General features: G+C 49.3%; 1 protein-coding gene across 2 annotated transcripts; it reads right to left on the bottom strand.

Annotated features, from left to right (window-relative positions):
* Positions 1-982: 982 nt before the first annotated feature.
* BPIFA3 (BPI fold containing family A member 3) lies at positions 983-11,316 on the bottom strand. Of its 2 annotated transcripts, XM_035005687.1 has the most exons (7): positions 11,193-11,316; positions 6,005-6,155; positions 4,065-4,172; positions 3,290-3,439; positions 1,961-2,045; positions 1,514-1,577; positions 983-1,017 (listed from the first exon to the last, which is right to left on the bottom strand). In XM_035005687.1, exons 1-7 carry the CDS (start codon positions 11,314-11,316, stop codon positions 983-985), a joined length of 717 nt encoding a protein of 238 aa, XP_034861578.1. The 2 variants fall into 2 exon arrangements, with proteins under 2 accessions (XP_034861578.1, XP_034861579.1); XM_035005688.1 differs by lacking the exon at positions 4,065-4,172.
* Positions 11,317-16,273: the final 4,957 nt, after the last annotated feature.

Raw genomic sequence — 16,273 nt, 5'->3', positions numbered from 1 at the left:
CTCAGGGACTATGAGGACCACTGCTGCTATGAGCAGTCTCGTCCACATCTCCTGGTGGGTCCACGGGCGCGTGCTTCTGTGGGGCGCCTGCTGGGGAATGGCGCTGCTATAGGGCACAGGCCAGGCCTATGTGGCGCTTTTGTAGATGCCGCCACCCAGACTTGTAAAGCGGCGGCGCACCTTACCTCCCACCAGCCGTGTCAAGCCTCCTGTTGCTCCACATCCTGGAAGGCCTCTATCCCCACTTTGCAGGTGATGGAGACTTGAAGGTAAAGTGCCTTGTCCCCAACACAGCCAGTGAGTCCTCAAACCAGATTCATCCACCACTCAACAACAGGCATTTGCTGAGCTCACACTCTGCCAGCCCCATGGGGGCCCATGGGGGCCAGGGGGTCCGCAGCCACTCTGAGGTACATGGTTCATACCCACATGCGACTTCTCATTGGGCTGACTCGAATTTGAACTCAGATCTGTTCAGTGCCAACATTTATGCTTTTCGACTCTGTCATCCTTTCCCTGCACTCCTTTGGAGCCTGGCAAAGCACTTGGCACATAGTAGGTACTCAACAAATACGGGCCGAATGAATGAGGGAATGGGAAATCTCAACAGGGCCTTCCCCGCATTGATGAGCAAATCTCGAGATGGGCTTCTGGCTGCAAATTACAGGAAAACACAGTGTTTTCTCTGGTATTTCTAGGCTGATGAGCAAACCCAGGCATATTTAGTCTTAGCATGGACCTTCATCAAGTCTGACTTCTGGAACCCTAACCTCAGGGCCCAGGAAGGGGGGCCTCTGTACCCTTCAGAGTTAGAGTTTATTATGGAACAGGAAAGACTCCACAGGGCCTATGGTAAAGGTTTTTGGGGGCAGTGGAAACCCTACTCTAAGGAAGACTTAAGGTCCCAAGGTGTGAAATCTCCTTCTGGATCAGTAGGTAGCCGGAGGATGCTCAAGTCTGGTACGCGGAGGGTTGGCTGGACTCATAGTTGGTTGAGTTTATGAGCAGAAGCCTGTTCTGTAAGGAGAAGAGGCAGGATCAGTCACCAGGGTGACGGCCCGTCCAGCCCCTGCAGGGGACTCTCATCCATCCATGCCAGCCAAGGGCCAGTGCCTGAGGCACTTGCATTAAAATTCTTTCCAAATGATAAGTAGTTATATCCTTCTTCCTTTTACTAGACTGTGAGCTCCGTGAAGGTGGGGACTGTATCTATCTGCAAATGGTGGGTGGTCTCAGGTTTGGGGCGGAGGCAGTGCTCCCTAAAGGACTGAGTGGTAATCTGGTAATCTGGAGGTTTGGGTGACTTCGCGGGGCACAGCCTGCTTGGTAGGGGTGCCCTCTGCTGTCCTAGCTCTCTCGGGGGACAGGAATGGTCATCATCATATGGTCCCCTCTAAGTGTTCTCAGAGCACATGCAGACGCCCCTCAGTAGGCCTCACTGGGAGCTCCACTGGGGCACCGCTTCCATTTGCCAATCCTGAGTCCTCCTCCCTGGCTGGATGCAGACACTCACCCATGAGGCTCTTCAGCAGTTTCACGTCCAGCTGTCTGAGGATTTCACCGATCAGAGGACACACCTGGGCCACCAGCACAGAGAGAAGGGTCAGGCCAGGGACTAAGGAAGAGAAAACTAGAGTCATAGCAAGAGCGGCTCCCTTGTATTGAGCGCGAACAGGATGCCATGCACAGCACTTTCATGTCTGCCGGAATCCTCATGATGACTCTGTGAGATAGGGGTTGTGGTGATTCCCATGCTACAGATGGGGACACTGAGGCACAGGGAGGCTGAGTCACTTGCCAAGGACACACAGCTAGTAGATGACAAAATTGAAATTTTTAATGGAAATTTTTCAGGTCCTGAAGCCCAAGATTGGAAGCTCTTTTCTGAATTGCCAGTATATATGTCCTGACCCTCAGACTCAAAAGATACCCTGGGGGACAATATTTTTCTCAAACTTACCTGACTTTCCACTAGGTGTGGGATAACTTTTGCCAGGTTCCCCCTGAAGTTACGGAGAAAATGTTTCATCTTTGGTGAGATATCTCTAGAAAGAGAAGTAGATGTACAGAACAGATAAATCCATGCAGTACCAGTGCCAGGTGCTGGGCATTGAGGGCACCTTACACAGTCATTTAATCCTCAGCCAGCACTATATAAAAGGCACTGCCGTCGGCAGTAGTTGAAGGGGCAACTTCAGAGAGGTGATGTGACTTAGGTCCCACAGCCAGTAAGTGCTGAATAGATTAGAACCAGGTCATTAGAGCTCCAGAGTTCAGTCCTTCCCCTGCACTGTCCTAGCCATGATGCCTGGCATGATTTAGGCATTTAGTGAACATCTGATGAGTAAATGAATGGATAGCCACTGAAGACCTAGCTGCTTTCAGCATTCTGGAATTACAGGGAGAAATCACACCCAAATCTTACCCTCAAGAGACTCATAGTCTGCTGAGTTGATAGATTTGGTCAGCTGGTATATAAATCTATTATTCTCTATTAATAAGCGCACCTTATAAATAGCTCAATTTTTTTTTCTGTCTTGTTCACGACTGTATCCCTAGCATCAAGCGTGCCATGTCTGGCTCATAGTAGGTTCTCAAACAATATTTGTTGAATGAATGAGTGATGAGGAGGAGTTCTAGAGAAGAAGGGAAGGGCATTCCAGGCAAAAGGATCAGCATGTGCAAAGGCACGGTGGCATGAAAATACATGGTGTGTTGATGGAGGGGTAGGTCCTTCAGCGGCACAAGAGGGCGAAGAGCTACAGAGTGGGACAGGTGAGAGGACAAGTGGGGTCCTGACTGACATCCAGGAGTTTGCTCTTCATTCAGAGGGCTTTGGAGAACCATTGGAGCGTTTGGAGCAGGAGCTAGGGAACATGACCACATTTCTGCGCTAGAAAGTTAATTCTGCTGCAGGGGGAGAATGGAGTGAAGGAGGTGAGGTCTGAGTCTGAGAAAGCCAGCTTGGCTCCTGCAGTGGTCCAGGAAGAGGTCTAGGAGCCAGGGTAGTAGCTGTGGGGATGGAGAAAGAGGAGGCAAGCAGGGGCTGCCAGTAGGTCATTGATGGGAACCAGTGAAGGTGGGCTGCAAGGCGGGGGGAAGAGGAAGAGTCTGGCTCCTGGGAGGGTGGCTGGGCTATCACTGGGATGCCGACTCAGGAAGAGAAGTAGATCATGGGGAAAGGGTGAGATCTGTGTTGGGCTCATCCAGGAAGTGGTGGAGATGTGTGGCCACAGCTAAGGCTAGGCAGGAAGGGGCTCAGCCCAGGGGAGGGCTGCTGGGACCTTACTCGGTTAGCACTGTCGTGTAGATGCTGCTTGGCTCCACAGAGCAACTGCCTATCACCAGATGCCTCCGGCCAAACTCGTCTTTCTCCAGCCAGAACTCCACAGCGAGGTTCATGCATGCGTGTGTCTTTATAATCTTGTTATTGAAAGGCCTGGGGACGAGAGAGAGAGGAGGAGGAGGGAAAGGGCAGGAGACAGAAGGAGGTGGAAACAGCCAACACAAAGGGAAGAGTGACTCTTTCAACAAACCAGCCCTGCCTGCTGACTCCTGCAGCCAGCCAGTGACCAAGGTGAAAATGCTATTAGGCAGAGTGACTTCTGAAAATCCTTTAGATAGACCAGCTTAGGGGCCTTTCGATATTTAGAAGTGGAGAGTTCATCTTATTTAAAAAATCTGTACCATTTAGCTGTGGTCTCCCTTTTGTTGGGGGCAGCTGATGGTAAAGGATAGTCTGAACAGATGGAGGGAAGGTGATGATATAATTAAAGTGTTTCTGTCTCTCTTTTTAAAATCAGTGTAATGAACTCACATAGGTTTAAATGAGCAAATGACCAGGGATTGCCACCCACATTTCAACTGAAGAAACTGGGGCTCACAGATGTGAAGTGACCTGCCCAAGGTCACACAGCAAGTGAGTTCAGAAACCAGGATTTGAACCAGGTTGGAGTCAGAAAGATCTAGGTTCCCCAAGTTGCCAAATTCTCCCCTCCCCCCAACTCCCGGATTCCCACTGAGGAGGAACAGCACCCCACCGACCCTGCTGCTGTATGACTTACAGTCTCAAGTCAATGTCAAATTCAAGTAAGATGTTTGCTGAGAACCACTCCTTATGGAAAGACGTCCGGATCCCACCGTAGTCTAACTGAATGTTGGTGATGTTGGCGCTGCAGAAGGAAAGAGTAGAGGCCATTCAAGTGTGAGGGAGCTCAGACGTCAAGGCCTCAGGCTGACGAAAAAGACTGGCATGCTGTTTATGAAAAGGGCTTGGCAGTTAGGTTTGGGTCAGATCCTTTTAAAGATGCTCAGAGGGCAAGAGCCACCTGCAGGAGCCCGGGGCTGCAAGTTGTCCCAGAGGACCCTTCACAGCTCCGCACAATGAACGTGTTCAACCCATAGCCAGCTGCAGACCCTGACTAGGGCTGTTCTCAGACCCAGCCACTGCCTCCTAGCACAGGGCCCCATAACCTGCCCAGGTGCCCAGGCCCAAGCCCCGGGAGCCTTGGCCTTCTCTCCATCCCTCACCTTCACATTCAACCCATCAGTGAATCATGCTGGCTCTGCTTACAAAATATACCCGGAATTTGGCAACTTCCGACTCCTTCTGTCCCTTTCACCTGGACCAGGTCACTTTCACTTCTTGCCTGGAGATGCTCTAGTTTCTCTCTGGGCTCCTTGCCATGAACTTGGCCTCTCTACAAACTATTCTCCATGTGGCAGCCAATAGGCAGCCCTATTACTTAACACTCTCCCTGGGTTTCTCACTGCTCTTGGAATAAAATCCGAACTCCATAGCATGGCCCCTAAGACCTGCAGGGTCTGGCCTCACCTGCCTCCACAGCCACACCCTTGCTCACCCAGCCACGGAGGACTTTTTCTCTTTCTCAGACACACCAGTCTCTTTCCTACCTCAGGGCCTTTGCACTTACTGCCCTTCTATGTCCTTCACGTAGTTTGCTTCCTTCTCTTCATTCTTCCTAGGGATTATCTCTTTAGAAAGCTCTTCCCAATCAGGCCCTCACTCTCACCCCTTACCTTGCTAAAGTTGTCTTTATAACGTATCCCTCTACGTGAAATTAGTGATTTACTTTTGTGACTTAACTCACTAACTTGGATGTAAGATCCAAAAAGGCAGTGACCATATGTCCCGTTCATAGCTGTATTCCAAGTACCCAGCCCAGATCCTGGTACACAGCAGGTGCGCAACGAATACTTGAACAACTATTAAGGGAGTGGAAGGAGGGAGGTGATTGTGGCTGCACACGTCCAGGGAAACCCTGCTGGCAAGTACCAGCGCTCATTAGAATGGCGAGAGCTAGGGGAGGAATGAGAGAGAAGGGAGCTCAAGGGCGCGGCAGGCTGGAGCTAGGGTGCTGACCTGGAGCAGTGGGGAGCCTGGGAGCTGAGGAGGCCCGGCCCTCCAGAGGAAGGAGTGGGACTGTAGGTGAGCAGCCCCGGGCCAGCTCTGCTGGGTTAATCGGAGCACCCAATGCCTATGCATCCACTATGTGCGACAGAGAAAGCTCCCAAGTCCCTGAGGCAGGGACAATTATTCCGCCCATTTCACTGATGAGGGCTTAAGGCTGAAGCTCAGAGACCTCAGACACCTTACCCAGAGTCACACAGCTATCAGGCAAGAGAGTGGTATTCAAATGTCCGACTCTAGTCCTGGGTTCCTTTGGCACCCCAGACGTTTAGCCAGGCTGTGCTCTGGTACCCATGTTATAGATGAGGCTGGAGTGCTCCAGCAAGGTTGGTGGCCGAACCAGGATTTAAATGCAGAAGCTTTATTCCTGGCTTTGCTTTCATTACCCTGTTATGCTGCCTCCCCAAATGACCCCTCATATTGGGCCCTCACTCATTTTTGTATTGGGCCTTTTATCCCCTCCTTCCAATCTTCCTGCTTTCTCTCTTCACAGCCTCCATGCCCTGAGCTCTGCCCTCTGACCCAGAGCTTTCTAGAGAGTCCCAGGGCCAGGGATGGGGTTCAGGGGCTCACCTGCTTTCTTGCTGATGCTGGAGGCTCATGCCGCTTATTAGCCAGCCCACCATCCCTGGGGCCATCTGCCCTGAGGCATTCAGACTGTCCATGAGGCGGAGGTTCTGGATTCGGCCCTCTGCGTTGTGCTTCATGAGGCCCTGGGCAATAACTGGAAATGGACAAGGGACCAATGACATTGCACAATGTCGTGGACGAGGTAGGGGGTTTGGAGTCAAGAGGCCTAGGTTGTGTGTGGGCTGGTGCATTCGCTTCTTGCTGAGTGATGGGTGCTTGTCAGCCCCCAACTCCACTCTTTACACGGAAATCCGCATGCCTCATCTGGGAAATGGTGCTTTGCAGGGCTGAGGCGACACCCCTGCAGAGGGTCTGGCAGGCAAGAGCTGCTCAGACTAGATCTAATAGTGGAAAGCCCACCCGGTGCAGTCTCTGAGTCTGGACCACAGAACCTAACGTACAGCATGTACATCCCAATAAATGTTGCTTGAAGAGAACAACTAAGAAGAGAATGAATATAATTTTTCCCACACTGTACCCAGAATAAGCTGTAGGACTAAGCGGAGCTACCAGCAGAAAAGAATGAATTCCAAAAAGGAAAGGGATTTTCAAGTGCTGGGCATGCTGAAATCCTGCCTGTCTGGGTGCTAGGATTGGACCCAGCTCTGATGAATGTCTGAGCATACCACAGACACATTTATTTCCCTGACTTGACCCTCCCTGTGATCAGAACCTACACTGCAGGGCAGCAGAAACCATGGTTCCTCCTCACTCCCCTCCCTCCAGCTCCCAGACCCCCTTTCAGTATCCCATGTTTCTGTTGCCTGCCAATAAGAAAGTGTGTCTGGAGTCCTAGATCTGGGTTGAAATGCTACCACCTTCCTGGGTCTTGATTTTCTCATCTGTATAATGGGAACAATAATAATGCCCATCTCACAGGATTCTTGTGAGGAATATTGAGATAAGTTATCCAAAGATATTTGGTTAAATATCATTTATCCAAAAAAGAATATTATTGAGCATCTATTGGGTATCAGGCCTTGTGGCCAAAGACACAAACCAGTTTTCTGTCTAGTAAGAGAGACATACACTGACCAAATAGTTTCAAAGATAGAGTGATACTATAGGTATGCCTAGAACTCTTAGTAGTTCTTGGTTAATGATAACAACACTTGGATAATTGTGAGCAGTAGACACTAGTAGTTGCCAGTCCAATATCCATTTATCCACCCACCCATCCATCCATACATCCATCTACCCATTCACCTACTGATCCATCCACCTATCCTCTGTCCAGTATCCACCCATCTGTCTATCCATCCATCCACCCTCCCATCCATCTTCCATCTGTCCAAATATCTACCCATCTATTCATCTGTCTATCCATCCTCCCATCCATCCATCCTGTCATTCCCATCTGAACCCTGTTTTGATTCAGCCTCCTTCTCCAATTCCTAGTCCAGATGAGGCCTTTGATTATCTGAGCCATCATTGCCCAGTGACTCTTTCAGGTTTGAAGTGGGCATGTGACCCAAGTTGGCCTTATCAGACTAAACGGAAGATCTTATGTTTCATGTTTGAGGGGAAGTTTCTTTATTTGTCTCCTCCTGGGAGGGAGCAAGCCAGTCTGTCGCTCTGTTGGTCACTGGCCACCATTTTCCTACCACACTGGGAACTAGCAGCCTGAGGATGAAACTATGATGATAGCAGAGCTAAAAAAAAAAAAGGATAAAATCCAACTCTGGATGGCACCTTTGAGTTGCTGATTGAATCAGACCTGGAGTTTGTCCTGCCTATGAGTTTTGGTTATATGAAATAACGTTTTTTTTCATCATTTAGGCCATATTGAGTTGGGTTTTCTGTTCTGTGCAGCTAAGTGCCCTAACTGATATGAGAGGTGGTTATAGTGATAAATATATTCACAGTTGAAAAAGCACTTGGCACATGCTTTTCCTCATTTGAATCTCCAGGGCAGCCCCATGAAATAGCATTCCAACTGCACCCATTGTAACCATGAGGATGCATGGGCCCCCGAATACACATGAATGTATTTCATAACCTAGATGGAATGGATACCTTTGTGGCAAACCATAAAATGCCAAGTTGTGTTGAGGGAAGTGGGAAACATTGATAATCTAAAAGATTTAAGAAATAGAAATAGTAATTGAAGATTTCATTCCCCAAAAGTTTTTGATCTATATGATTTTGGGGAAGAGTTTTACCAAACTTTATATAAAGAGATAATTGTGAAAGAAAATAAAAAAAGAAGAAGATGCCAAATTCATTTTATGAGGCTAGTGTAACTTGCCAAGCTTCCGGAACAGTACAGGGGAGGAAAGGTCCACGTCAATTTCATGTATGAAAAATCTGCTGAAGTCCTATAAAATTATTACCTAACAAATTGACTAGCCAGCCAATAGCACATTATAAAAATACATTACATTATAAAATATATTTTAGTATGATACATTATAAATACATTCTAATCATTATAAAGATAGTGCAATATGGATATATCATTCTAGTAAGTTACAAAAATATCATATTTATTCCAGAAATGCTGGGATGGGTTCAACAGACAAAAATCTGCTAATACAATTTATCACATTAACGGTTTAGAGGAAAAAATGGAGTAATTTTTAGATGCCGAAAAACATTTGTTAAAAGCCAGTACTGATTTATGATTAAGAAAAATTCAGAAAAAAAAGAAAAATTCAGAAAACCAGGACTATGGGGATTTCTTTAACATGATAAAAAAAGATTTCAAAAATCTGGAAAAAACTGAAAGATACACTAAGTTTCTAATGGGTAACCTCATATTGCAAAAATGTCAGTTCTCTCTAAATTAACAAATTCAGTGAAACCCAAATCAAATTTCCAAGTGATTTTTTTTTAAAGAACTCCGCACATTCTAAATAAAATTCAAGAAGAAAAATCAGATAAAATCGCATTTTACAAAGATGTAGCATTTAAAATCTTCTGCTGTTGGTGTAGAAATAGTGGTGTAGAAACACAGACACAGAATACAGAGCCCCAAAGGGAATCCACGTGCTTGGGAACTTGATCTTTCATAGATGGGTTGAGAAAACAGACTCCTTACACAGACGGAAGTGAAGCTGAGGCCGTGACTTACATGCATAAGCAACATAAAGGTGGCCTCCAGATGGGTTAAAATCCTGAACGTGAAGGGTAAAACGATAAAGCTATTAGGGAAAACAAAGTAGAAGATGCCTGGGGTAGAGACAAGGGTGTACGACTCATCAGACACAAACCATGGGATGAAATTTTGATGAGTTTGAAAATCTTCCTGTTCGGCGAAGGACCTACAAACAAAGTTGATGACAGTTTGGGAGAAATGTTAGCACTGGTTAGACCTGATGAAGGACCAGCATCAAGAATAAGTTAACACTAGGGGCGCCTGGGTGGCTCAGTTGGTTAAGCAACTACGTTCAGCTCAGGTCATGATCCCAGGGTCCTGAGATTGAGCCCCGCGTTGGGCTCCCTGCTCAGCAGAGAGCCTGCTTCTCCCTCTCCCTCTGCCTGCCGCTTCCCCTGCTTGTGCTCTCTCTCTGTCAAGTAAATAAATAAAAAATCTTAAAAAGAAAAAAAGAATAAATTAACACTCAAATCAGAGAGGATAAAAAAATCCCCGGGAGGCAAAGAGAAACATGGACAAGAGATAAGGACAGGGAATTCAAAGAAGTCAAATGGCTAACAAAACTGGGATGAGATGCCCAAGCTTCCCACTGGTCGGATGAAGTCAAGCTGAGACAAGCTGATATCACTCAAATGTACTTCAGGCTGGCAAAAAGGAGAAAGATAGTGCTACATACTGAATTGTGTACCTCCTCTGCCCCCAAATTGATATATTGAGGTTCTAGTCTCCAGTGGGACTGTATTTGGAGACAGGGCCTTGAAGGAGGTAAAGAGGGTTAAATGTGGTCATAAGGTTGGGGCCCTAATCCGATAAGACTGGTGTCCTTCTGGGGCGCCTGGGTGGCTCAGTTGGTTAGGCGACTGCCTTCGGCTCAGGTCATGATCCTGGAGTCCCGGGATCGAGTCCCGCATCGGGCTCCCTGCTCGGCGGGGAGTCTGCTTCTCCCCCTGACCCTCCCCACTCTCATGCTCTCTCTATCTCATTCTCTCTCTCAAATAAAATAAATAAAATCTTAAAAAAAAAAAAAAAAGACTGGTGTCCTTCTAAGAAAAGAGAGAGATAGCAGGGTGTACTCTCTGTGCACACACAGAAGGAAGGCCCGTGTGAGGACACAGGGAGAGGGCAGAGACCCACAAGCCAGAAGGAAGAGAGAAGAGGGGTTTCGTCAGAAACCGCCCCTGCGGGCGTCTTGATTTTGAACTTCCAGCCTCCAGAACTGTGAGAAAAGAAATGTCTCTTGTTTGAGCCCCCCAGCCTGTGGTATCTTGCTGTGGCCACTGGAGTAGACTGAGGCAGATGGATCCTCTCCAGTGTTGGGAAACAGGTGTGGGGAGACAGGTGTGCTCGTTTGTCGCTGGAGCGGGTATAGACCAGCACAGCCCTTCTAGAGAGCAATCTGGCAGTCGTTAGTTAAATTGAATTTGTACCCACCCTAAGGCCCAGCGACCCCGTTCACTTCTGGGTCTATCCCAGAGACATTCTTCCCTGTCCTTACAGGGCCACATGCAAGGATGTTCATCTCAGGGTAGCTTCTAATAGTGGGGACTTAGAGACGACACAGGTGTCCGTCCCTAGGGAAATGGCCAAGCGGTGGTGAGTCCAATCTCATGGACTTCTCAGTACCAGCCTGAAGCAACAGATGTCAACAGCACAGTGTCCAATGAAAACAGTAAAAACCAACAAGATCCATATGGCAGTATCATCTACGCAAATCAAAACACTGTATATCAGGACATGAGGGTATATAAACACATGCGTTAAACACACCGCAGGGCCTGCTGAGGAAGTGGGGGTGGGAGTGAGAATAAGCAGTAAAGGGGAAAACGACAAAAAAGCCCACAAGAGGGCCTTGCCATGATTCACCGTAATGATGACGTGCTATGAACTGGCATGTGATCAACTCAACCTCAGTTTTCTGTACTTGAGGTCTAAGAGAAAAAGGAAGAGAGGGAGTGACTGACCCGAGGTCACCCGGCAGGATGATGCCTTCCCCACCCACCCTGTGACCGTGGGCAGAGCACGGGCTGAGCTTACTTCTCGCCAGAGCTGGTTTGCTGTCCACGTGGGCCTTGGCCAGGCCACGCCAGGGCTCCTTGTGCAGTGCTGAGGGCACGGACAGCAAGCTGAGGAGGACCAGGAGCCTCCAGATTGGACACATCTTGGGTTCTGGGACCTGCGGGTGTCAAGAAAGGTCAGATGGTACCCAGGTGGGTGGTTACGGGGGTGGCTGCCTGAATGATGGACTCATGGTTTTCTGTCGGAGGGCGACACCAGGGTTAGCCCTGAGCATGCCGTTGGGGGGTGTCGTGATGGGCTCTGGCAGCTGCTGCTGGGCTTTGCTCACATGGTAAGGGCAGCAGGTGGAACCCTGGGGGGAGGGCCAGGGACCCAGAGGGAGGCCGTGTTGCTTGGATACGCCCAGTAGAGCCCACTGTTGGGTCATCCAGCAACAGTCCTCTCCTAGACCCTGCACAGGCTGGGTGGTGGGGATCCTTGGGAATCCTACAGTAAATGAATGAGGATGGCTAATTTCAGGCTTTCCAATTGGACTAGGACTTTCTTTTTTTCTTTTTCTTTTTTAAGATTTTATTTATTTATTTGACAGAGAGAGACACAGCGAGAGAGGGAACACAAGCAGGGGGAGAGGGAGAAGCAGGTTTCCCGCCGAGCAGGGAGCCCGATGTGGGGCTCGATCCCAGGACCCTGGGATCATGACCTGAGCCAAAGGCAGACGCTTAACGACTGAGGCACCCAGGCGCCCCTAGGACTTTCTTAAGGGCAAGATCATTTGCAGTGCCCACCATGATGCTTGCTTGCCAGAAATTAGTGTTAATGGATGTTTGTTGAGTGACTAAATGACTGAATACATGAATGAGTGAGAAAAGTTGATCTCTGAACCGCCTACCAAATTATAAGTTTCTGTAGGGCAGGGTGTGAGTCGAATTAATCCTCATGTGTCCAGGGCCTCCCAGGTTTACTGCATGGTAGTTAGCAATAAATATTTGTTAAATGATATGAATGAATGAATGAATGAATGAACAGTTGGATGGATGGTTTATGGATAAGATTTACAGGACGTAGACAGAGAGCCTTGAAGCCAAAGCGTTAGGTTTACTCCATTGCTCTGGAGTTGGGGGTCAGAGAAACTTCAGTTCAAATCCCCCTGTCCTCACCATCTCAAGAAATGGTGCCACAGTCCATCCAGTTGCTCTGGCCTCAGCCCTTGGAGTTCCTCTTGACTCTTCTTTCCTCATTGCCCACAGCCCATCTCTCAGAAAATCCTGCCAGCACTTCCAGAATCTGACCACGTCCAGCAGCTCCTTCTCAGCCACCCTCACATCGGCCTGGATTATGCTGGGGTGTCCCTACCTTTCTCCCTTGTCCGCCTACAATCTCTTTCGTACACAACAGTCTGTACAGTCATTTTTTTTTTTTTTTTTAAGATTTATGTTTTTATTTGAGGTGGGTGGAGGGGCAGAGGGAGAGGAAAGGAAGACAATCTCAAGCCGACTCCCTGCTGAGCGCAGAGCCCAGTGGAGGGCTCGGTCTCACGATCCTGAGATCGTGACCTGAGCCAAAACCAAGAATCAGACGCTTAACCCGCTGAGCCACCCCGGTGTCCCCTGCAAGGTCACTTTAAGATGTTAATCAGACCAGGGCCTTCCTCTGCTCCAAATTCTCTAAAGTTTCCCACTGCAGCCACACAGGCCTCAGGGGTCTGGGCCCCACAGTTCAGCTGCTGGGAGCTCTGAGACAAAAGGCACTCTTCACTCCCTGTGCTCTCCTCTCGGGCAGTAGGGAATGTGCAGGGTCCTTTGCAGAGCTCACGAAGCCCTGGGGCCATCTTTGGGCACTTCACATCCAGTTTTGTAAGAGATCATAACGAAAGCATTAGTTCAGGGTGTTGGCTTTCCGGAATTGACGTCCTCGCAGGGTTCACACTCGCCTTGGGGATGTTTGTAGAATATCAATTACCTCGAAATGTACTTTTCCAGTCTTCCTGGTCTTGTGTAACCAGTTGGGATTTTATTTTTTGTGCAGAAAATTGGAGAAGAGTGGGCACTGTTGGGAGGAACAAACCTGTTGTCCTTGGCTCTTTGGAGGTCTGAACTGGGGAGTGGGGAGGGCTGTTATCCCTGCCTCATCACAGGCTGTGGCTCTCAGGGCCACCGAGTCTATAGAGATGACGGGTGGAAGGTGTAGACTTTTCCAAGCCTGGTGCAGGACAGGGGAGCAGGAAGGCACTGCTCAGGGGTGAGCCCTGCAGTTCCTTGTCCTTGTGGTGCCCCCGTCCCCGTGGGGAGACTGCCAGTCTTCAGCCATCCCTGCTGTGAGCACGGGATGGTGACGTGTGGTTGTGAAGGGGAGGCGGGAGGTGCTCTGCGAGGGCCCAGTGAGGGGAGACCTGAGCAGTGGGGAGAGGGTTATCAGAGAAATGACCTCCCTGAGGAGATGGAGTTTGAGTGGACATTGAAGGGAAAGGTTAGCTGGTGTGCTCTCTCCCTCCCCTCCAGCGCCTCCCACCCCGCCCCAATCCCCAGCGGCTACCTCCGAGGATGGTGGTGCTGACATTTATTTGGGGGCCTCGTTCACTGTGCTAAGCCTGCCCCACAGGTGATCTCATTCCACCCTCATAACGCATGTGGGGGGGCGGGGACCCAGAGGAACCCAGCGGCCTGCAGAGCTCCCAGCCGGGACGAGGATGAGCTGCCACCCTAGCAGCCTCTCTGGCCCTCCCCTGAGTGGTAAGATGTTGTTTCCTTTGGAAGGTGGAGCTGCTGGATGCCCCAAACCTCACCTATTAGCCATCACCTTTACTATTTCAAAGAACTTTCTTTAGAACAAACTTCTTTACCTTTTTGGGGGGCATTTTGAAAATGTGATGAAAACTTTGGTTTGTCTGTTCAGAAAAACAAAATGTACCTATTTAAAAAATGTTGCTCATAGTAGCAGGATTTCCATCATACTCCTAAGGTGTGCCCATCAACACCAATTAAAACCTCTGCTCTCCTGGGTAATTGACTTTCAAGGAGTTTGACTTGGATAAAAATGTATTTATCCAGGGGCGCCTGGGTGGCTCAGTTGGTTAAGCGACTGCCTTCGGCTCAGGTCATGATCCTGGGGTCCTGGGATCAAGCCCCGCATCGGGCTCCCTGCTCAGCTGGAGGCCTGCTTCTCCCTCTCCCACTCTCCCTACTTGTGTTCCCCCTCACGCTGTCTCTCTCTCTCTGTCAATTAAATAAATAAATAAAATCTTAAAAAAAAATGTATTTATCCCGTCAACCATTACTTCCTGTGGGCCTACGATGTGCCAGGCACTGTGCTTGGCTCTAGGCAATAACAGACACCCTGCTTCTCCAGCAACTTCTAGTCTGGTGAGAGAATCAGAACCAGACAAAATAAACAATACATGGAATAATTACAAATCATATCAAAGGGAAGAAGTTGGGTGAGATTGAGAATAGGAGGGGGGCCACTGGGCGACGAGTAGGGAAGGTCTCTCAAGAAGGTGACATTTGAGCTGAGTCCAGGAGGAGATGGAGTCTACACTGAATGTAGATGGGGGAGGGTGTGTCTGGCAGACAGAATGGCAGGGGCAAAGGCCCTGGGGTGGGAAAAGGCTCAGCAGATTGGAGGAACAAAGGAAGATGGGTGTGGCTGCATATACTGGGTCAGAAGTTGGTGCCCATGTGCCCAGGCTCCCATCCATACCTCCAGGGAGGGGGTGTCTGGCGTGACAAGGAGGCAGGAGTTTCCCCGGGTTCACAAGGGCCAAGCAGGCTTTTGTACATGAGCACCCTCCTATAGCCGGGCAGAGGTGCCCCGCCCTCCGCCAACCCTACAATCCGCCCCCCACCCCCCGCCCCGCAACTCCTTGGGCTCTAAGGCAGCTCCAGGTCCCCAGCCAAAGGCAGAGAGGTCCTGAAACTCCAGGGGTCAGCAGAATGGGTAGAAGCAGAGTGGTGGAAGATTCCTGCACCTGATTCAGTAGGGGGGAAGGCTGGTTTAGTTCACTGAGAATCACTCTTCTATGGAATGGAATTCATCATTCACGCAGGCATTCATTTTTTCCTTTTTTTTTTTTTTAGAAATATATGTTTTTAACAATCATAGAAGTCTAAAGACTGGAACTTTAACCCAAAGACAAACTTCCTTGAACAGGGGATGAGGGGTAGGAGGGGAGTGGGGTGCCTTCTGAATGGAATATTGGGCTTGACAAAGGATGATGAGGTTCTGGGTTCTGGTGTGGCCTGAAGCAGGGAAGGGAAAATGGAAAAGCTGGAGTTTCTGGGTACCTTGCAGTGCTTTTGGGAGGACAAGTGGGGCTTGTAGAAATGCAGAGTCCTGGGCCACCCCTGAGCAATTGAGTCTGTCTCTGGAGGTGGGGACTGGGACTAAGCTTCTGGGTGAGTCTGCTGCATGTGGTGCACGAGAACCATGTAACTGAAGTAGGAAGATGGTGCCAGACAATATTCGTTGAGAGCTGACTGCTCAGAGGGCAGTCTAAATGCTTTACTTGTAATCGCTTCTTTAATCTTCCACACGGCCCTGTGAGGGAGGTACTGTCATGATTGGCCTCCCTTTGCAGAGGCACAGAGAAGTTGAATACAATCCCTGAAGCCACCAGCTGGGGGCAGGTGGGGCTGGGGCAGGAGCAAGGCAGCCAGACCCACAGAGGGGAGATCAGAGGAGCGGTTGCTCATTCCCCATCTACCTCCTCCTCCCACAGCCCACTCCGCTCCCCAACACGATCCCACGGCCCCCACAGGCATTGCAAGGAGAGGCAGGAAGAGCACCAGTGGGCTCGTATTGAGTCCCAACTCTGTGCCAGGCTCTGCTCTAAGCATTCACTGTAGATTAATTTCATTAATCCAATAGCCCTGGAGCGTTGTGTTTTTATTGCTGAACTTCACAGATGCAAAGCCTGAGACGCACAGATGCAAAGCCTGAGATGGAGTCACTTGCCCAAGGACACGCAGCTGGTAAGCCTGGAGCCAGGATTCAAACCCAGGCTGTCTGGCTCTGTAGGCTCTGTCTCGTCTCTAGATAAATTCGCCCACAGCCCTTGCCCTTCATCCTGGGCTCTGTGAGCCTGTGTTGTCCAATGGCATTTC

This window comes from Mirounga leonina, unplaced genomic scaffold (assembly GCF_011800145.1).
Source record: "Mirounga leonina isolate KUSES-001 unplaced genomic scaffold, KU_Mleo_1.0 Mir_150, whole genome shotgun sequence".
Taxonomy (NCBI): Eukaryota; Metazoa; Chordata; class Mammalia; order Carnivora; family Phocidae; genus Mirounga; species Mirounga leonina.
The sequence above is the reverse complement of the archived record's forward strand: the minus strand, read 5'-3'. Positions and strand labels throughout refer to the sequence as shown.